At 41.6% G+C, this 21,912-nt stretch overlaps 1 protein-coding gene across 2 annotated transcripts in view; it reads right to left on the reverse strand.

The window, feature by feature from the left end:
* aqr (aquarius intron-binding spliceosomal factor) overlaps positions 1 to 21,912 on the reverse strand; it is a 69,309-nt gene that overhangs the window by 45,971 nt on the left and 1,426 nt on the right. For both annotated transcript variants that reach the window (XM_049595589.1, XM_049595587.1), the window contains exons 4-18: positions 21,160 to 21,200; positions 21,016 to 21,051; positions 20,790 to 20,910; positions 20,532 to 20,672; positions 18,620 to 18,688; positions 18,357 to 18,457; positions 18,174 to 18,250; positions 17,186 to 17,250; positions 12,316 to 12,432; positions 12,065 to 12,178; positions 11,692 to 11,795; positions 8,080 to 8,182; positions 4,752 to 4,872; positions 3,150 to 3,291; positions 2,293 to 2,471 (exon numbers count right to left, since the gene is read on the reverse strand). In XM_049595589.1, coding sequence (XP_049451546.1) covers positions 2,293 to 2,471; positions 3,150 to 3,291; positions 4,752 to 4,872; positions 8,080 to 8,182; positions 11,692 to 11,795; positions 12,065 to 12,178; positions 12,316 to 12,432; positions 17,186 to 17,250; positions 18,174 to 18,250; positions 18,357 to 18,457; positions 18,620 to 18,688; positions 20,532 to 20,672; positions 20,790 to 20,910; positions 21,016 to 21,051; positions 21,160 to 21,200 — 1,531 coding nt within the window. The remainder of the gene's footprint in view (positions 1 to 2,292; positions 2,472 to 3,149; positions 3,292 to 4,751; positions 4,873 to 8,079; positions 8,183 to 11,691; positions 11,796 to 12,064; positions 12,179 to 12,315; positions 12,433 to 17,185; positions 17,251 to 18,173; positions 18,251 to 18,356; positions 18,458 to 18,619; positions 18,689 to 20,531; positions 20,673 to 20,789; positions 20,911 to 21,015; positions 21,052 to 21,159; positions 21,201 to 21,912) is intronic.

Below are 21,912 nucleotides of genomic sequence, written 5' to 3' on the forward strand. Positions count from 1 at the left end.
TAATACTTCATACCTCCACTGAATTACAAGAAACAAAGTAAAACCATAAAAGTGGGTATAAAGAAAGTGGAGACATCAATTTGGGATATATTAGACTTTTTTTATCCACTGATCGCATCATTATTTCTACAGCATTTGCCTACGGAAAGAACCCATTTATTTTCCACATTAATTAGTGCAATACACTGTTGGCACACGCTGGCGTGAACATATCCTATATCTTTCTCTGGAGAGCTGCAGCAGGCGGCTCGCTGAAGGCTTCATTGTGCTTTCCATGTTCCCAGTGAATCAATGTCTTTCAAGGCTGACAAGCTCCTGTTAACATTATCTACAGTGCCCTTATCGGCCACACAGAGAGAATGAGAGAAAAACGATCAGAAAATAAAACAAAGAGACTCAGTGGTAAAGGCTACAAAGAAATAGCATGTCTTCACAGAGACGTGAGGTAGGTGCGGGTCATGAGTCAAGGCCCAGTGGGATGGTAAAGAGTGTGTGGTGAGGGAAGACTTTATGGAGGTTATAAACTGCTTACTAGGAAGCCTGTTAGAAGACACGGAGGGAAAAGAGAGGAAAAGAAAAGGTGGAGCAAGGCAGAATAAAAAGGGGAGGGCAATGATGTATAAAGGCCATAGATGTATGAGGAAGTGTTGTGTAATCCATTCATTTTTTTGTTGATGTTTCCTTTCCACTATCCTTTGTGAGTAAAATATAAATAAGGACAGAATGCACAGTGTTTCCTCTGATTAGCACTGCTGCTGTATAATAATCTCTCCATACACAATTGACCTTTTGCTAAGCCCCACCCATTTGTGATAGTCCAACAAGTTGTCTGAGTAAGCATGTAACTAACTGCACTCCCTGAAGAAATATCATATTTTTGGAAATGAAAGAGTGATTCCAGAGAGAAGCAGACAGAGGGGTCTATAGTCTGTGTTTGAAGGATATATCCAGGATGTCAAACTGACTCAGCAGCAACACCAGGTTAAAAAGACAAAGATAGTTAGAAGCTAAAGCCGAACTATAGGCTACAGATCACAGTGTAAAAGTGAACCACCACATCACTGCTGATCGCCACACAAGACAATGAATATAAAGGGAAACTTTGCTGATATTGAACCAGCTGTGTGGCATCGCAGTGTGTGCAGATGAATGGTGTTTGGCCACGGGATCTCTGGGAGACATCAAACAACGTTCATCAGTGCGCAATGTGATGACACACAGCTGGTTGACTATCAGCAAAGTTTCCCTGCTTCCCTTCACTGGTTCCTGTACAGCAGGGTCGGTCTTTTTTTCAGTGTTATAATGATTTAAAAGCAAAAGCAGCATGTGTATACATTCAGTAGGCTATATCTTCAGTAGCTAGCTAGCTAACCCTACACTTTTCAGGGTTTGGTTTTGGAACAGGGAAGAAACGTATATCTTTTTCCAACCTCTCCAGGTAACGAGTATCATTAATACACGACATGCCCCAGGCACAACATTTAGCTCCAAATCCACAAAACCAGCCTGTAAATGACGGAAATCTGAAACGACTGCATTAGAGTCAATGGAGCACAGCTGGGTTGGTGTCGGACCCTGGTCTGAGCCGGCCTGACGCTACGCTATGATTGGCCAGTCTGCGTCTGTGGCCGAGACTTAGCAAAGGGTTAATTAATTTACTATCTCTACATTAAGCAGCCAAAGTTGGGGACAAGCAAAGACTATAAATCCAACATCCCCCGATAAGGGTTCTCTGATCAATCCGCAACCAATTATCAGTGGATATTCATTTTAAGTAGTCTAAGAGCCAATCAGATGACGCAACCTGAAGCTCACACTGAACATTTACTCTAAAATTAACGGTTTTTCCATCTAAGATGGCATCCAGTTCACCTGCAGGTGTCAGGTGAAGACACGCCATCTCTCATCACTCACCACACACACACACACACACACACACACACACACTGAAAGCTTCTGATTTCTCATCTGCATCTCTTCAGAATTTAATTTATTTTTTTGTTTGTGACTGGAAATGCAGGGTCGATTAAGGAAGATTGGGGGCAACTGTAAAAAAACATTTGGCTCTTATTCAAAAACGTCTTTAAGTATTTGGATATATTTTTATGTAGGTAACTTGTATCTGTGTTCTCTTTGTTAACGGTTGTCAATTGCAATTGCAGGAAAACTAAATTGGCATAAGCAGAAAGGTACAAAAAGTGATTAAAAAACATAAAAGATATTGACCAAAAAAGATCTAACAATGACAGACAGACAGACAGACAGACACACACACACACATATTCTATTTACCTTCCCACTCATTCTTGATATGATCTTGCACATTGAGGTTAACAGTGACATCAGCTCGCACACGGGCAGGCCAGCTCTCTCCAATATTGGGCTTGGCAACCTCTACTATGGAAAAAGAGGTGATCGTTTGTGCCATCCTGGCCCAGCCCCCAAACACCACTCCACCGTACTCGGATTGCCTGCGCAGAGGGACAGACACAACAAGAAGTTAGACAAGCGCTGTGGGCTGTTGTCAAGATTGAAATCAGTTGGATTTAGGGCAGCACATGGCACTACTGCTTACTTATTTACTTTTGCAGGAACAACAAACAAGTTGCTACATCACTTGACATAATGGGAGCACTTAGTATGTTAAGCAATGGGTTTCCAAATGCGGTTTACCAAATGTCACAGTCTTTTAATAAAATATCATCAATGCGTCATGCCACCTTGTGAGAGGCAGACAGAGGACAAGAATCTGCTTTCATTGATGTGAGAAGACAAAGAGAGCTGCAGCAGAGTTAATGGGAGAAATTTGTTCTACTTAGGCAGAAAAAAGACACCAGTGATGCTTATCAAAGTGTGAAGATCCTATTTCAAACTCAGACTCTGTCCTAATTTGTCTATTGATAGGTTTTATTACTGCACATGAGCCTTTTACCACCCTTTTACATTTTAAGGAAAATCTTAGATCTATACTTTTATCTGTTATTACTGCACTGCTGAGGGCTGGGAAGAACATTTCCTTTTTTTAATGTATGCTAGCACACAAGAAAATAATAATAAAAAAAACTAAACTTGAAAAACTTGAATCTTGAAAACAACAAGAGATTCTGGATCATGTTCCCTGTAGCTTTACAGAGTTGAAGACATCTCACCATGGTTTCATACGCCACACCACATCCTCTATGTCCTGTCTGATCTCATAGGTGGACTCCAGACGAAAGAGGTTAAAGTTTCTCAATAGGTAGTCATGGAGGGTCAGGAACTGGAGATTCAACTTTGGTAGTGCCAGACAGCCTGAAGAGAGAAAGAGTAAATAATCATGGATTGTACACAAATAATGGACACACCCACCCTGACATCACCTATTATTTTGAAGCATCGTTTGGCATTTTGGCTGTCGCAATCTTGGAATAACCAGATTTGGATGAGAGGGTGGAGCTAACCCTAACGTTAACTACTAGCTTGGTTAGCATGGTTTATTGTGATAATGCTAATGCTAATTTTTGCTAGCAAAAAACAAGCTTAAAACCATTAAAAAAATATTTACTGAAAAAACAAACAAACAAAAAAAACCCATCCAACTCCTGAGAGGGTCTTTGGTACAACCAAATGCTGAACAACATTTTTAGGCGACCAATATGTTACAAATGAAGCTCAGCGTAAGTTCAATCAGGAAGAAGTTCTCTCCATCCCACCCCCACTGCTTCCTCTATCAGCTGGCTATGGATGTTCACTCTTCTTCACTCTAGTTATTCAATCAAACTTCACCACGATCTCGCTCAGCCAATCAGGATGCCACTGCAAAATTTAAAATCTGCTCTCTCCTCTACTGCTGCTGTCAACTGTCAGCACGATCACCTCCAGCCATCGTATCCAGAGTCCAGGACAAGCTCAACAAAGGCCCATTCCTCTACTTATCCAGATCATCGAGACTTCTCCATCTTCTCCACATCTCATCTTCACCAGCATCTAGACCCCAGGGGGTTCCCTATTCGACTATGGATTCATCATCCTCCTTAAATCATACCATCTCGATGGGGTCTAATAGCCAAAGACTTTTCACATTTTTCATTCTCATGTCCACCGTTAAATATTCTTTTTATTATAAAAACAAGTCTCTCCTGATCCAATTCAATTTCACGAACTGAAAACAAACTGAAGTAGCCACAGCTACAGCTGTCAGCTGTGCCTACGCTCTGTGAATCTGGGGTTACAGCATGGTTATGTTACCTAACCAACAATGTCGCCATGATAGTGACTTGGCAATGGATGGCACCCACCTATCACTCAAAGCAGCTGCACCCTAACTACGCATAAGTTTAAGCCTTAAAAAAAAGTGAGTTATACAAAAATTCACCCCTGCAAAGTTGTCAAGAAGGGGGTTTATTGACAATTAGTCCATCCTTTTCTATAATATAACAAACCACCATTGTAATATCAACTGTGTAAACTGCTGCTTCTACACAGACCACTCATGTTACAAGTTACAAGTAATATGCTTAAGGGATTTTACTCCAATGGTCAGTGGTGTAAGAGTTGCTGAAGGTGTCCTTGCCAACTAAAGAGGATTCCCCAAGAGAGGTGCCAGTTCAGTGCCAGATGAGTGCCCTCAGGATCAGGGATAACACAAGGTGTGGGCGTACGCTCTGAATACGAGGCACTGATCAGACACTGAAACTAGCATGTGTGCTCTTGTGCACGAATACTTGCACAGACATGCAAAGCCCATCACAATTCATACATGCCACACACACCTTCGCCTGAGTAGTACTCCGTCGGGACGATGTTCTCATCCCAGATTATCTTCTCTGTTGGATAAAGGGGCATCTGGTTAAGTTGCTCAATCTGAGAGATTCTGCGCTCATGACGAGACACCTGTGTGAGGCAAACAGTGAGAGAGAATGAGACAGTGAGGACAAAGGCACAGGCAGCTGGCTTAATGTCTAGGATCTTTACCTTCCTTCTTTCTCAAAGTGAGACGAGGGATTACAGAGAAAACATTCCCACAAAATCAGGTCACTCAACAAATCAGTTTCATCATTCCCACAGTTCACGTCTGGTTCAACTGAAGCCTTTTATTATTTATCATCCTCAGTGCAGTTCTGCTGCCAGACCTCAGTCGGCCACTGCTCTTTTAAATGTACAGTACATGCTTGAAAATGGACATAAAAGTAAAGGCTACTTTAAGGGCTGAACATTTACACATATTTTGGATGATCAAACCAGGATATCATATTTGTTTACATGTGATTCTATCTAGAAGGATGGGCAACCATGGCACGGGTAATCTAGAAGTACTCAATCAAAAGCAACAGGATTATGCAGGTGTTATAATTTGATATTTTAACCTTAGATAAAGATGCTCTACACATATGAATGTTACTGCATAGTAATGATGTCACTAGTTATTTTCTGATGTATAAACCAGGGCTGGTACTTTTATTATCAGTTAATCTGGGGATTATTTCATTGATTAATCTTTTGTTTTGTTTTTAACATGTTAGAAAATAGTGAAAAATGACCATCATAATTTCCCAGAGCCAAAGGTGACATTTAAATGTCTCATTTTTGCACCCAACAGTCCAAAACCCAAAGACAGTGTGGGTTTACTAATACTGATAGCACAAAGAAAGGAGGCAAATCATTTGTGAAGCTGTAACCAGGTAGTTTGGCATTGTTGCTTGAAAAACTGAACTACAATAATTAATTACTCATCAAAAGAGTTCCCGCTCCATTTTGTGTTTTTTGGCTACTAGATTAAAGGTATACTTTGCTAATTTGTGTGAAAGTGTGAATCCTATGTGTAAATGGACTGTGGTAAACTTCCCTCCATCTCACCACAGCCCAGATCTCCCTGCTCATCCCAGCTGGCTCTGGGGCTGTTGCTCAAACGCCAGTTTGTAATTCTGCATTTTCATATTAACCACCACCACGGACATAAAGAGTTAAAAAGGTGGATCAAAATAGAGACCCGCCCCTCTCTCTGTCTCACAAATGCAGCCCAAACTCCACTCAAACTGTAAAAGTATGCAGTGCCAATCAAATCTGAACCATAATTATGTTACTGCATTGCCTATTTCTTATCTACAATGTTTTCAGAGACATATTTTAGTGCCCTGTTTAGCTGTAGTGAGAGTTTGTGAACAGGCAGTAGGCTCCATGCTGCTTTCTGTATCGTAAAAACAGAGGCAGAAAAAACTGAGTGCTGATCAAATATAAACCAAGGTTTTGTTACTGCACTGCCTTACCGTTTACCTGTAATACAATATTGTTTGTTACCAGCCAGCTGCCATTATGTTAAACAGAGGAGCTTGCATAACATCACCTACCAGTGGAAGGATTTTCTGGTCTGTGTAATGGTAGGTTACTAAATCTTGAGCAAAAGCAAATGCCACAGCCCCTTTCTTATGCAATTTCCTTCGGGATTAATAAAGTACCTACCTACCGACCTTAGTTTTCTCTGGTCATGTGGCACCAATTCCAATTTTTTTTTGTCTTTTTACTGCATAGATAGCATAGTTTTATGAAAATGCCATCTTTCCAGCAGTGAACTATTTTTTTTAATGGACAAACTGGTTCACCTCTTATTCACTACTCATTACCTTCATGTATGTATTTTCTTGAAAAAGAACAATTTCGTCCAAACACTGCTGGTAAACAGGAAGCTTCTAGTCTGATGTGCATGTATGTCTCAATTTCACTGCATTAATCTTCGAACCCAGCACCTGTCCTGCTAAGGATTTGTGGATGTGCACACAACCATTTCGCTATTATGTTCTTACTCTTCTGGGAAAAGAAATGAATTCCATAAATTTTTAACAGTGTCAAGGGGAGTGATATTTCCTTCAGAATACAAACTAGCTCATCTATTGCACCCGAGGAAGTAACGAGCCTAAACACTGGCTCTGGTGCACTGCCTCTTAAAAAGAATGGTTCCTCCTCCCTGAGCATATTCATGATAATGTTCTCTGCAGAGAGAGCAATTGTTTTGCTACGGCGTGGCAGAGTTGTAGTCCTGTTGCCCCCTCCTCTTAAACCCACACGGTCAGATATGCTGGTTGTTGGGGGCAACCTCGGGCACAAACAAATGAGTCCCCTGACATTATCTCCTGCAACAATCTAATCACATAATTATGAAACGGCTCTTCGCCATCGCTTCTCCGAGAGGACCTGGGGAGGGTCTGAGTGGGTAATTATGAATAACTGCAGGTCAGCCTCGAAACACCCACTTTGATGAAGAGGTCTGCAGCACATGTGTGAGTGTGTGTTGGGAAGACTAGCGGGACAAAGGTCCAGCAGTTTTCTGGAGGGGGTTTTAAAAATGAAAATTGGGAGAGCAGGGGAAGGGGAACCAGAGAGCACAATCAAACCAGCTCTAGCCTTTCAAGAGGTACTTAAAAAAAGACAAAAAAAGGCACTGTCTTCAGTTTACCCTAGGTCACACAAATGCCCATATAAAGCTGTAATTGGATTAGAAGGCAAACTCAAGAGGGACAGGCTGTGGAGAGGGGATGCTATATGTATTCCAAGGTCAAGGGCTTAAATTAATGACTTTAAAATGAGAAACACAAAACCTATTACGCCGTAGCGCTGACTGGCCAGTTATGGAAAATAACTGGTCGCCAACATTGTTTGTAGAGGTGCAACAAGACCAACTATGCATCTTTTATATGGCATGTTGACAAGCACATAGTGCCTGAAGTATTGCTTCATTCCCTCACACAACTTCCATCTAATCAGTTCAAATGTCTGAGGCGATTTATATTATATTGTTGGGATAAATATTTTTGTGTTTGATGTACGGTAAAGCAACAGGACCACATTTTCTGCATATAAGTCTGAATTCCCATTCCCATAAGCCATATGTCACTAGAACGTCTCTGCATTTCCATCCAAGATTATACTGTAATAGATGTAATTATCTTTATCCTGACATCACGTCCTACTGTGAAGCCCCAGACCCTCACTGCATGAAAGAGGCAATATTTGACAACTGTAAATAAATATCTTAAAAATGCCACCAAGACTTGAGAGCTCAAATGCCTGCATGGACTATTTAATGAAAGCCAAGACTGCACCTACCAGCAGCTCAAGGAGAACCTCCTTCTCATAGGTGGTGTCTTGTCCTTCAGACAGCTCTGGCAGCAGACACAGATACGAGGCCACCTGGTGGAGCGTATTGGGACTACGGAGAAAGATGAGATAAACAAGTGGTTAGTCAGCTAGAGAAGTTGCATTTGTGATTACACATGTAGTTGACACTCCAGAGCAGAGATGACAGTAAGGAATAAATAACTGCTGACCAAAGTAAATGATTTGGTTATGACTGAAAAGGTGAAGATTAAGATTGAGAGAATGATACATTGATAATAAAAAAACATTCCCACTGTGTATTATTGCTTCAGTGCATCATATCTGCACAAGTAAAAATGTGTGGGTTCAGCCTCTCTTTTGGGATGATACCTCCCCCTCTGAGAGAGATATTTCAAATGGCGACAGCGACAACACTATATGTGTGAAGATACACCGCCTTATCAAATTCATGTGCTTGTTAGCACTGCGGCACAAAGCAATTCTTCTGTTTGCTTTGACACTCACTCCTGCTCTGTCAGCATGTGTGTGTTAAGGGGCCGCGGCGCACTGATGCGACAGGATTATGAAAATCAAAGCCCATCTCCGTCTCGGAAAGCTGAGGCATGGCTCTCTGCATACAGACCTGTTTTAATCAGGCTGACACACTGTGACACGGGCAGGGTCTGGTACACAACGAAGGACAGGGCCTGGACACATTGTGACAGCCCCGGACAGCCACACGTGGCTCTGACCTGGCTGTAACCGTGCATGCGCATGCATTCTGCTACTTGTGATGCCGCGCTTGGGCAGTGGGGTGGCAATTCTGCCAGTGTTGCAATTTAGTGGCCCCGGTGGATGACCTGGCATAGGTCATGTGGACGTTCCCTCCCTTAGCAACAAAATAACAGCAGCACAACAACTCACTCTAAGTAATGGAGATGACAGGGCCAGGTCATGACTGACAGCTGAGCTACTGGCAGGGTAAGGTAAGGATGGGGACATCATAAAAACTGGTCTACAATAAGTTTACTCTTCAGCCTGAAGGCTGTCTTGACCCTTGCTCAGATTTTGGATAAGCCATTAAACAGCAATTTTATTTAGCTAATGCATAATGTCATCAATTAAGCAAAGAGCAAATCCCCAAAGATGTTACCTAGCCAGAACAGGGCACATTCAGCTACACACTCGTGTACGCACAGCCACAATATGAGCTAACATAACAAGCCCAACAAGACGTTTATTAATAACACAAATAAAAAACAAAAAATTATATCAGCCTTCAATATGCTGGACAAGCTTATATCTAGATTCATATGGCAAAATAAGAGACCAAGAGTGAGACTTTAAAACACTCACTCTTGGGAAGAACAGGGGTGGACTCAGCCTCCCCAGTATAAAATACTATTTTTGGGCCGCGCAACTAACAGCAGTGGTAGCCTGGATTAACAATGACATGGAGTCGGGATGGGTAAACATAGAGCAGAATTCACTGCCGGTTATACCTCTATCTGCTCTAGTGTTTTTGAGCAAGCAGTCCCAGAAGAAATTGGAAATCAAAAATGTATGGGTGAAACACACCTTAAAAGTATAAAATGGATGAATCCATAGCCACATACAGTGGCACAGTGGAAACAGAAGCTGAGGGAGGTGTATGGAATGGAGGCTTTAACTGCTCAATTACAATTAAGGTCTGATGTCTTTGTGAGGAGGTGGCTACCTATAGCAAGATACCTCTCTAACTGAGGGGAACCCCACACTATGCTGTAATGTCTTAACTGTCCATTTATTTATTTTTCAGCTTTCTGGGCCCTAATCGATTGTTTTTTTGTTTTTGTTTTTTCACACTGTCATACATATTCTGTGATGTTGTCAATGAATGTTCTGTATTGTGTTTTTCCAAAGAAGGAAAATAAATAAATAAATAAATAAAAAATTATGACAAAGGGCTTTTATGGCAGCCTGAATCTTCCCATTCCTTTTCTTAGTCACATAACATCCTCAGAACAGGAACCAGGATTAACTGAGAAGTGGAATCGATAAAATACTAACACCCTTTCCGATAACCAGACTACGCTGAAGACTAATCCACAGAGCTAATTATGCCCATTATTTTGGCAATCCCATTCCTGATGACTCTCTTCAATTTTGCTCGCATTTCACAAAGTGATGCATACTCTTTGATCATGTAGTAAATTCATTTTTGGGGGGTCTGAAATGACACACAAACTTGCATGTTTTATGTAACTGAAAGAAGTGCGTGTGTGTGTATGTATGTGAGAGAATGGGTGTGTATATGTGTGGGCAGACTAAGCAATAATGCTGCGTTTGTGCGTTTGGGGGACTTAGCGGATAAATTCAGAGCGGCGGGTGACTGGGAGCTTAGCCCGTGGGTAGCGCAGCTGGAATAAACTGGCATTAGCGTGAGTTGTTTGGATGAAAAGTGCCTCGTTAAATCTGATCGGCATATTTGGAGTTACCCAGGAGCTGCTTTGGTGACAGTTGTGGAGTGGGGAACAATGCAGTCCCTGCTATATTCAAAACCCTAATTCTGGGGAAAAGGAGAAGAGCTGCTACAAATACATGAAATGGTTCAGCGCAGTCTTTACCTGATTCAGCTCGGCTCGGCTCACAACCCTCCGCCTGACTCAAAGAAACTTAGTGTGGGGTTTAAGAATTTATAATCCACTAAAAAAAGTTAAAAAGAGGTGATGGACATACAAACACTGACTGCAATTTGTGTTGTTCCAGCACAGAACCTCAGAGCAATTATGACAAACAAAAACATGAAGACAAATAAGTAATCAGTCACCCACTTTGAGTGTGTTGTAAAGCCAAAACATAGTGGTTATAAACTTTCTAAAAGCTTGGGTGAGTAATTTTAAATTTTCATTATGACATTAAAATGCCAAGAAAGGTTAAAAACCCCAAAGTAATTACAAGTTACCAATAAATCAATGTCTTTTCACTCCCCTTCAAGCATGCGTGTGAGTTTAAAAAAACCACACACAGGCCAGTTCATCAAAGCGAGGGTGCTTTTTAGCTCTTTGGCGAGCTAATATGATCCGACAAACACAGCTGTTCGGAGAGTTTATTCTCAAGCCACTGCAAATCGATTAAATTAATGAGGCATGCCTCTCTCTCTGGCTGGTACCAGCTGCCTGTTCAAGGGCTCACTAGCTGCCATTTAGCAGGGAAGTCAGGCAGCAATGGCGGTGCTTATGCTATACTGCGACATAAGACCAAGATAGGTAGGTAGTCTGTGTGTGCTGGTACTTCAACTGAGGCTTGTATGCTTTGGTCCTTAAATGAAAGGTCAGATCTGTATATTATCCGCAGACAAACTGCTGGAGGGCTTGTTTGTGTGCAACTCTCTACCACTGACAGCTCTCCGAGAACGTTTAATGTGCTCTCTAAAGTACATAAGGGCAGGGGGTAAAAAGGATGAGCCACCTCTACCAGGAAGTGGTCCTGTTAGCTAGAACAACACTCTGGTGCTCAGTTCACTGTAGTTGTACTCAGTTCAATCATGCATACTCTCCCTCCACATCCCTCCATCTGTGCACTGGTGAGCTGCAAGTGCACTTGTTCATTTCAAGATTCACTCCGGATGTTTTGATTTACCTGAGATGCCCAAAGTGTTTGGTCAAGGATTCTCGAGTGTCGACTGCTGCTACGTTGGACAGGGCAAAGTCCTGCAACTCTGGGAAATGAGCAAAAGCTGCCCTCTGCAAGACAGGAAACACAAAGCAAAACACTCATGTGAAAATCAGATTGGTAGCAAGCAGTATGATTTTGTTTTCATATTACAGTTGCTCTCCCAAACAACATGAAGCTACATATGCCTGATGCACAATAATATCCAAAAGGATCCATGAAGAACATCCTGAGCACTTTCAGTGAAAAACAACAGCTGAACCAAAGCAAACAAAACAAAGCAGGCAGCCCAGATTTGCCACAGCATGTCTGTCTGTCCCTCTTTATGTACGCTGTTTACCTGTAGGGAGAGGATCCTGTCATAGTGCAGAGTGGTCATCTCTTTCTCTGTCAGGGCATTTCCTGTCTGGTCATTGATCTCAAAACCTGTGTAGAACTTCAGCATGTCCAGCAACTGCAGAAATGTAGCAATAATACAAGTTACTTCTACACATGAAAATGATGAGATGATTTGGATTTCAGGGTGCTGACATACAGTAATTTCAAGTGTACATGCATATGCAGTATTTCCCTGTGTTTGCTGCTGTGTACCTGGCAGAAGAGGTGTCCCTCCTTCTCTCTATGGGTGAGGCTGGACAGGTGGCAGCTGACCACCAAGTGAGAGTCATCCAACACTGTGTTGAACCAACGTCGGGTGGGCAGCAGGGCCTAGACGCAAAGGACACCTTGTTTATAGATTTGGACCTCAGGCTCACGTTTATTCACTTTCCATAACCACTTATCCTGTTAGGGGTTGCGGGAGGGCTGGAGCCTATCCCAGCTGACGTTGGGTGAGATGCAGGCTACACCCTGGACAGATCACCAGACTATCACAGGACTGACACAAAGAGGGACCATTCATGCTCACATTCACACCTACAGCCAATTTAGAGTCACCAATTAACCTGCATGTCTTTGGACTGTGGGAGGAAGCTGGAGTATCTGGAGAAAACCCAGAGGCTTTAAGTTGTGGCTAAAACACTTGAGCTTTGAGAGTTGTATGAGGGACTTATCCATAGTCGCTGTACCGCAGTAAGCAGATGGCTGTCGGCATGCCCCTAGTTTGAAAAAGCAGGCAGCTCAGCAATGAACCCCTGTGGACAGGAGGCAGTGTACACTGTATTTACTGTAGTATATTTTCACCACTTTACCGTGATGTCAGAAAGCCCCCTCCGACAGGGAACTGAAGCCGTTATCTATGCTCTTTTAAAAGCCACCAGACCAGAGTGTGGATACCCGTCGGACCTGGTTTCAGATAGCAAATCAGAAATTTTGCTGCTGTGTTGTGCTATGGCTTATTCAATTAATTTATGAGATAACGCCTGAATGCAACACAGGCTCTACTCCAACTGAGTGTGTGTGCTGCTGTGCGTGCGGCGTATGACTGTGCGTAACAGCAGCCTTTTGATGGTCATTTACACACTGTCCATGTGTGATCATGGTAAACAGACAAGCTGCAACCATGGTGATAACTATGTTAGGTAATAAACTGTGTCGGGTTCAGACTTAAAAATCAGAAAGGCAGTCGTGTTTGGGCTGGGCTCTTACCCAATGGACAGGACCAAAATAACTAAGAAAAACAAGCCATGTTTCCAGGAGAACTGTCGGATGGCTCTCCATCACCACAGACAAAAATAATTAGGTATTGTATGAACACACAGCTCTCAGGGGTCAAAAGAATCAATAGGCTCAACAACGACAACATTTCCCAGCATCTGGCCCATGATTATCCATACATCTTATTGATCCATGGTCTTTTCTTGTTTTGAGGTTGTTTTGAAACATATGATAGAGAGGCAAACAATGAGGCAAACTGGCAGCGGGATGAGAAGAATACTTCTATAGCCATCATTTATTTGCTTGATGTAGCGCATGAACATGACATGAAGGCAAGTACAGAAGCAACCTGTCAAAACGAGATAACAGAGCTGCTTTGGTAGGAATATAACAAAGAAATACTGTACGTGTTGATGGGCTGACAGGCTGAGTGTGAGAATGACTGGTGCACACAGGACAAAAAAGGGGTTCAATCTATCACATTATAAAGGCTGAAAGAGAACTGCCCGGAAAAAAACGGCATCGTGAAACAGAATATGAAATGGAATACCGAAATGCAAAACACCAACAAAACGAAATATCTATTATTTTATTCATTGAAAACTGCTCTTCAAAGGCAGCAGGTGCAGCAAAGTGATACCTAAACACCGAGAGAACAGATACCTTTATATCCAACAGCCATCTTTGATCTCAACACAGTCCTGACAGCCGGCATACAAGACGCATGAAAACAGGGATCTTTTTTCCCTGCATTAATTTTCAGGTCGTCATCAGAGAGGGGAAGTATGGATTTCAGGCAACTGAGGCTTTGTAAAAGGATAGCGCTGAAGGACAGAAGATGTCTCTGGAGACAGTTAGCTGGCCGGCCACTAGCCGCTGCCAGGAACAGCAAGGCCAGCCTGTCAGCAGGACGGCCAGATGAAATCTATTGAGCTTCCTCGCTAGTAACAGGAGATCTGCACAGCCAGCAGCAGCAGCAACAATCTTATGTGACATTGTGTCTTCGCTACGGATAGCCAACCTCATTGGCAACGGTTCCTCCCTGAAACACTATGTCAAATTTAATTTTCCTTTATCATTTCTTTTAAATGAACCAGTATGATTATAGTTCATAAAAGTTCCTCATCTTTACGAGCTATTTCATCACCCCGAAAATGCCAAGTCTTCTTTGATAACTGATGTGACTGAAAATACACCATGAATACCAACATAGAATATACTCTGCTTGATAAATCCATCAACTAAAACTATCCCTCTCTGTGGTATAGCAACAGATATCTTATAACTAGAACCCTATTTAAAAAAGTGAAAACCAGCCCCATATTCACTTGCCTCGCTGTATTTGCATTTTTTTTGTTGTTGTTTGTTTGTTTTTTGGCACTCTGTCTTTTGGATGCCTGCCACTTACTCTCTGGCACCTGGTCGCTACCTTTTTATGAAGCCCCAACTTCATAAACACAAAATTGTGAGGAAAAAAGAAAATACAGGCAGAGGGACGAGTCTCTGCAGAAAACAACACCGCCACACACTAGCAGGTCATAAGTGATGATCGAGAGGGATTACGTCTGTATGAGTCTGATAACTGTTTTCTAGGAAAATCCTGCATAGTATATCTTTAAGATCAGTGCATCAGTGTGGGTTACACCAACACTGAATTCAAAATGGGCAAGACACTGTTCCTTCTTAAGAGTAGAGCTGCGCACTAGACAGTCTCAGCAAGTAAAACATAGACAAGCCAAGACAAACAGACAAACAGTACAATCCGATTTTCAATCAGATTGGCACTGTGTCTCTTGGATGCCTGCTGCTTACTGTCTGGCACCTGGTTGCTACCTTTTTGTGAAGCCCCAACTTCATTAATGTCCCCGACACACACACACACACACACACACACAAAAAACGCAAAGAAAGTAAGAAAATACAGGCAGAGGCAGTCTCTGCAGAAAACTACACCGCCACACACTGGGTTCTAAGTGTTGAATGAGAGACAAGCATCACTTTTCAATCAGATTGCTGATTTTTTTGTACAAAACAGACACAAAATTGCCCATGAAAACCCAAAATATAGAAAGAGACAAGTTTTTTTAAACGACTACCTACAATACATGTATCTCAAATTTGCAGGCAACAGCATGCAGCAGATAAAGAATTTATAGGTGCAGGATTTAGGAGGGTATAGTGGGAGAAACTGATTAAAACAAGTATGTTTTCTAAGTGTATAATCACCTGAAAATAAGGACTGGCATATTTTCATTACCTTATAATGAACCAATAGTATCTACATAGGGAGCAGGTCCTTTTCTATGGGAATTGCCATGTTGCAATGCCATGTTTCTACAGAAGCCCAGACTGGACAAACCAAATACTGGCTCTAGATATTTGTGTTTTTTCATCGGCCACCACCAACTGTTGTTTTTTTTCCCTCACTCATGGACAAGACCCCGAGATACTAGTCAGAGTAGAATGGAGCGTGAGATGGATCAGTGGTTTGATGTGGCATCTGCAGTGATGCAGGCGCTGCGCCGGTATGTTGTGGTGAAGAGGGAGCTGAGCTGGAAGGCAAATATTTCAGTTTACTGATCCATCTACATCCCAACTCTCACCTATGGTCATGAGCTCTGGGTAGTGACCGAAAGAATGAGATCTTGGATATAAGCAGCTGAAATGAGTTTCGCCCGCGAGGTTGTTGGGCTCAGCCTTAGAGATAGGGTAAGGAGCTCGGACATCCAGAGGGAGCTCAGATTGGAGCTGCTGCTCTTCACGTCAAAAGGGATCAGTTGAGGTGGTTCGGGCACCTGATCAGGATGAATCCTGGGCGCCTCCCCCTGAAGGTGTTTCGGGCATGTTCCACTGATGGTGGAAGGCCCCGGGGCAGACCCAGAACACACTGCAGGGATTACATATCTCATCTGGCCTGGGAACACCTTGGGGTCCCCCAGGAGGAGCTGGAAAGCGCTGCTGGGGAGAGGGATGTCTGGGGCACTTTGCTTGGCCTGCTGTCCCCACGACCCAGCCTCAGATAAGTGGATGAAAGTGGATGGATGGATGGATGATATTTTTAATGTGACTCTGCCTTATTCAGTGTTTTTACAAGTTTAAATTACCTGGTCTTTTTGTTCTGGAGAGGAACTGACCTCTACAGATAATTTAGCTCCCAGTTAAAACCGCCCGAAATAAAGTAATTCTAACCAGGAGAGGTTTCAGCTGGTTGCTATCTGCATTTCTCACCACTAGATGTCACTAAATCCCCCCTAAATCTTACATACTGTTGCTTTAAGGTGTGATATTTGAAAATTAATTCAAAACAGTCTGTTGTTAATATAAAAAAATGATAATATAACAAAGCAAACATGTGTTTACCAACTGCTCCTTAGAAACACTGAAATCATTCCAGAAGACAGTTGGGTCTCAGGTCACAGCACTCATGTCTAGCAGACACCTCACATTACTCCTAACACCTTACACCACATGTCAAAAGCCATCAGGCTGAAAATAACCTTTCTCACACTCCAATCAAAGACAACTGTTTCAAATATTGCATAGCTTTGCAGACAGCAATGACAGAGAAGCATTGGGCGGAGCTGAGACTGGACATTTCGCCACTGTCGGTTGACCTGAGTTAGCTATAAATGTGAAGGACAAAAGGCAAACAAGCTCTGCAGAGACGGATGTCTACGCCGCTTCCTTCATCAGAATACCATGATTAAGCAAATACACTGTACACACATAGTGGAAATGAGTGTCTGCTTAGTCTGTGTTAAGAGTGAGTGCGTCATCTAGAGCTGAATATTTTAAAGTGAGCGATCAAATCTGGTGAGAGAGACAAAAGATTATAAAAGGTACTGAATAGGAGGATGTGACTTACCTCCAAATCAATCATGAGTTCAATGAATCTCTCACAGTAATGAACTTTATCCATGCATGCAGGCCCTATGGAAAAGGAGGGAGGAAATCACTGATCATTAAGTATCAAGGAATGCATGTTGTCAATGACAAAAGCAATCTGGCGGACAAGCAGACATGACTATATAAACATACAAGACCAAAAAAAAAAAGTTATGAAATGATAAGATAACGATAAGATGTAGCAGTGCAAAGGAGGTGTAGCTATCACAAGGACATGAGGGCAGCAAACGCATGTGGACAACACCAAGGTGCCATGCTGAGTGTGTGAGCCTCACTATGAGATACTGCATTGCCAGCACAGCAGCATGCTGGGACCTCAGCCCTCATTAAGCATGTTAGTGTGTACGTGTGTGCATGTGCTTAAAGCTGAGGTATACAGCACGCATTAGAGTGATGTGGATCCCGCTGGGCTTTGGATTGTAATCTACCCTGTCAGGTTTGAATTCTACCTAAACACACAAATACACATGGTCTGTTTTTAGCATTCAGGTGGGGGGCCTCTGTGTCGGCCTGCATTACAACATAGTAGTCAGCGCCGGTGGCTGTATGGCAGCTGGAGCACATGCTCCTTCGGCGGCTGCAGACTCGGAAAGAAAGGGAGCAGTGCAACTGAAACAGTGATTAAAAAAAGGGTGATATTGTGTTTCATACTGGACTGAATACATGTGCTCTCTGACACTGTGCAAGCTTGAGAAAATCCTGAGAACATTCATCATGCTGGGAAAAGGTAGAGAGAGCACATGCAAAGACCTGCTTTGGGAGCAAAGTCACAGGGAGAGTCACCCAGTATCATTAATTTTACTCAATATTTGGGGGTAGAAATCCACACCAGGGATGCACCTTTTTTGTTTATTCATATAGGACTGAAAGAATGGTCATTCTTCTTGCTGAAGTTATTCCATGTTAAGTAGTTGCACACAACACTATGACATCCCAAAGGAAATTACCTGATGGCGGAATTGACATGAGAACTCCGAGAAACTTTTTAATGAGAGCTGAGAGGAAGGTCCTCTCTTTTTTTGCCCTGGAAAAAGACAAAGAAAGCGAATCAGTTGGAAACTCATAGGACACAAAACACAATTTCCAAGTCTGTATAGATCTGAACACGCAAGCAAAGAAAATTATATTACTGCTCAGCCGCGTCAGCATCCATCTTATCAAATTTCTTCGTGATTAGATTCCAGAACTTCTGCAGCTTTGGAACTTTCCTCAGCTCGTGCTGGAGTCTGGACTGCAAACATGACAGAAGCAAATCAGTAAACAGACAGTTTTATCTAAAGATTAGTGTCAAAGCAAGGAGGTAATTCTCTCCAATTAAATTATCAAGCGTCATTACTTTGTGTGCCAATGACCACCAGAAAAACTTAATTGGGGTAATAGGTTGGAATCTTACTGGTAGGAGGCACATCCACATGGGCAGGGAGATGAGCTGCTGCACCTGCTCTCTGATCAAATCAACCTCCTGGGAGGGAGGTGCACAAAGAGAAAGAGGGAGGGAGAAAGAGAGTTGTCAGAATGCACTGTGTATGACAGATTTTTATTACACTTCAGCCCACAATAAAAGTCTGCAACTAAAATATTTAGTGGGCTTTATAGGATACAATCAAAGTGCAGCAGGCTATCACAGCAGATTTTAAAGTGAGACATCTGCAGTGCTTCCCTGTGGTTTAATGCAGCTGCAGAGGACACAGATGGGTGGGAGATGCTGACCCCCAAGTTGTACTGTCTGGTGTGCTACTGCCCCCTAGTGGACATTACAAATAACTGCCTTCATTTCTACATACATCTTGGGCAACAGGGCATTTTGGCCTGACCTGTTTAAAACGAAACCCTCATTATTCAAAGTCCCATGCAAATTTCTTGTGATCATATTTAGAGTAACGATAGAATGTTTAACGCTTCCCCTTCATCTTTCAGAGTACAACCCCAACTCCAAAAGAAGGTGGGACACTGTAAAACGTAAATAAAATCAGAATGCAATCGTGTAAATCCTTTTTGACCTAGATTTAATTGACGGCAGTACAAAGACAGGATATATAATTTTCAAACTGATAAACTCATGCTTAACTTAAACTGATGTTTTTTGTAAATACACACTCATTCTGAATTTGATGACTTTAAACCCTTTCAAAAAAATTGGGACAGACGAGAAAAAGATTTTTTACATTCCTCAGGTAAACAGGTTACCTGGTGACAAATGATATAACCATGGTTGGGTATGAAAGGGACATCCTTAAAAGGCTCAGGTGTTCACAAGTAAGGACAGTGCGAGGTTCACAGCTTTGTGAAATCTGCATGAACTGCAATAGTTCAACAGTTTAAGAATAACGTCTCTGAACACACTGTTGCAAAGAATTTTAGGATTTTACCGTCTACAATCCATAATATCGTCAAAAGATTTAGAGAATCCGGAGAAAGCTCTGCACTTTAGAGGCAAGGCTTAAAACAAACAGTGAATGCCTGTCACATTTGACCCCTCAGGCGCTACTACATTAAAAACCAACATGATTGTATCAAGGATATTACTACATGGGCTTGGGAACACTATGGAAAATCAATGTTGGTAGACATAGTTTGTCGCTACGTCTACAAATCCAAGTGTAAACTGAAAGCCATTTCTCAACAATATCCAGAAACACAGCCACCTCCTCCGGGCCCGACTTCATTGGAGATGGACTGACACAAAGTAGAAAAATGTGCTGTGGTCCAATTTTCAAATTTTGTTTGGAAATCATGGACAAAGTATCCTCCAGGCGAAAGGGGAAAAGGACCAAAAGTTTGAACATTAAATATATTGTCTTTGAACTGTATTCAGTTGAACATATGTTGACAAGGACTTGCAAATTATGGGAGTCTTTATACATTTTACAAAGTGTCTCTGATTTTTGAGGGTGTATTTGACAAACTGTGGCTTTATATCCCTGGACAACTGTTCACAGCATTTAAATATACCACAGTAAAATAAGTAATCAAAAAGTTCTTATATTCAACCATATTTGAAATCAATGCTTAGCATCTTCATTTTCTAGTTATCTAGACATGCCCTAATAAACACTGCTCTTTGCTTTCATGGTGATGTGATAAGCAATACAGATTTTTTTAAACAAACCTGTGTAACCCATATATATGAGAAGCCATTTTAATTAAACCATTTAACTACTGTAACCAAAATATGAGCTGATTATTTCAAGTAATCTAGGAATTAATGTGAATACATCCTTACTGACCCTACAGGCAGCGTCATAACAAAGTTACAAACTCCTCCTCTGAGTCAAGACATTGAGTATCAGTGTAGTGCTACACACCAGACTGTTGAAACAGTGATCCAGGAAGACCAGCAGCACGGTTTGTTCCTTCAGAGTGAGGCCGACCTGCTCACCCGCTAATACAGCTTCCATCACACATTTGAAGAAGAAAGGGAAATGGCTGGGGTCCTTCTTGAACACCTGGTGCACACAATTCAAAAGACAAAATGATAAGTAACTCATATGGTGTCTCCAGAGGCTGAGATCACCATGCCATGACAATTAGACTAAACATAAATGTGGCACTGAATTTCTTACCTCCCAAGCTGGGACATTCTCTCTGAACTTCTCGTTGACAATGCAGCAGATGGACATGAGGTAAGCCTTGCTGGACACCTCCGGAGTGTAGTTCACCCACAGGTAGTTCTCAAGATACTGGCTAAAAGGTTAAAGTAGTGTATGAATATCTATCCACAAAGATGTGCTACCACTTTAATTGACTGCTAAATAAAAACAGGACATAAGAGGAAGTGACATATCCTACCTGAACTCAAGCAGCATAATTTTTCTGATGGCAAATCTGAAAATGTAAGAGAGAGAAGACGATAGAGTGAGCTAAGTAACTATAAAATGTGTTCATTGAAGTAAACACAGCAGTTTACAGTAAAGATGACATGTATTCACTTACTTGGACTTGAGAATTTCTTTATCGTAGACATCTTCCATCACCTACACAAACAGCAAAGATTGTTAAAATTCTTGGGGGTTAATACAAACACAGATGACCCGCATCACAAAGCTAAAAACGTGTGTTTAGGTAGAAATGACTGACTGGTGAAAGCAACCCTTTACACCTCTGTATTAAACTAAAACAGTACAGCATGTCTACGTGTATCAGATACCTACATTTCATGCTTTTTAAGACCTTTTCAAGATCTTTTTTAAAACCAAATTTAATACTTATTTTTTTCGGCAAATCATCTTTTTCTTTTTCAAAGAATTGCAGGTAAGTATAAATGTAAGAACATATATGTGGTCCAGTGCAGAGGTAGCTTCTTTTAAGGAATGTGGTTATTAGAGTGAGTTGCCAACAGGTAAGTGCAAGTATAAAGTAAAAAGACAGTATTCGATTCAGTGGTAGGTTTAAAGAATTTAAAACATCAGAGGTGTGTACATTCACAGAGCAGAGCTTGAGACATTTTGACAAAAAAAAGAAAAAAGAAAAAAGAAAAAAGAAAATATATATAAGATAAAAAAAAAAAAAAAAGTAAAAAAAAAGACATAAAAAACAAAAAATGAAATTAGGTGAATTTTTTCACGGCAATTAAAACCTAACAAATTGAAATTTAAGACTATTTAATGACATTTATGGCCTAAAAATTTATAATATTAAATTTAAAACATTTTAAGACTTTTTAAGGACCTGCAGACACCCTAAAGC

This window comes from Epinephelus fuscoguttatus, linkage group LG14, assembly GCF_011397635.1.
Source record: "Epinephelus fuscoguttatus linkage group LG14, E.fuscoguttatus.final_Chr_v1".
NCBI lineage: Eukaryota > Metazoa > Chordata > Actinopteri > Perciformes > Serranidae > Epinephelus > Epinephelus fuscoguttatus.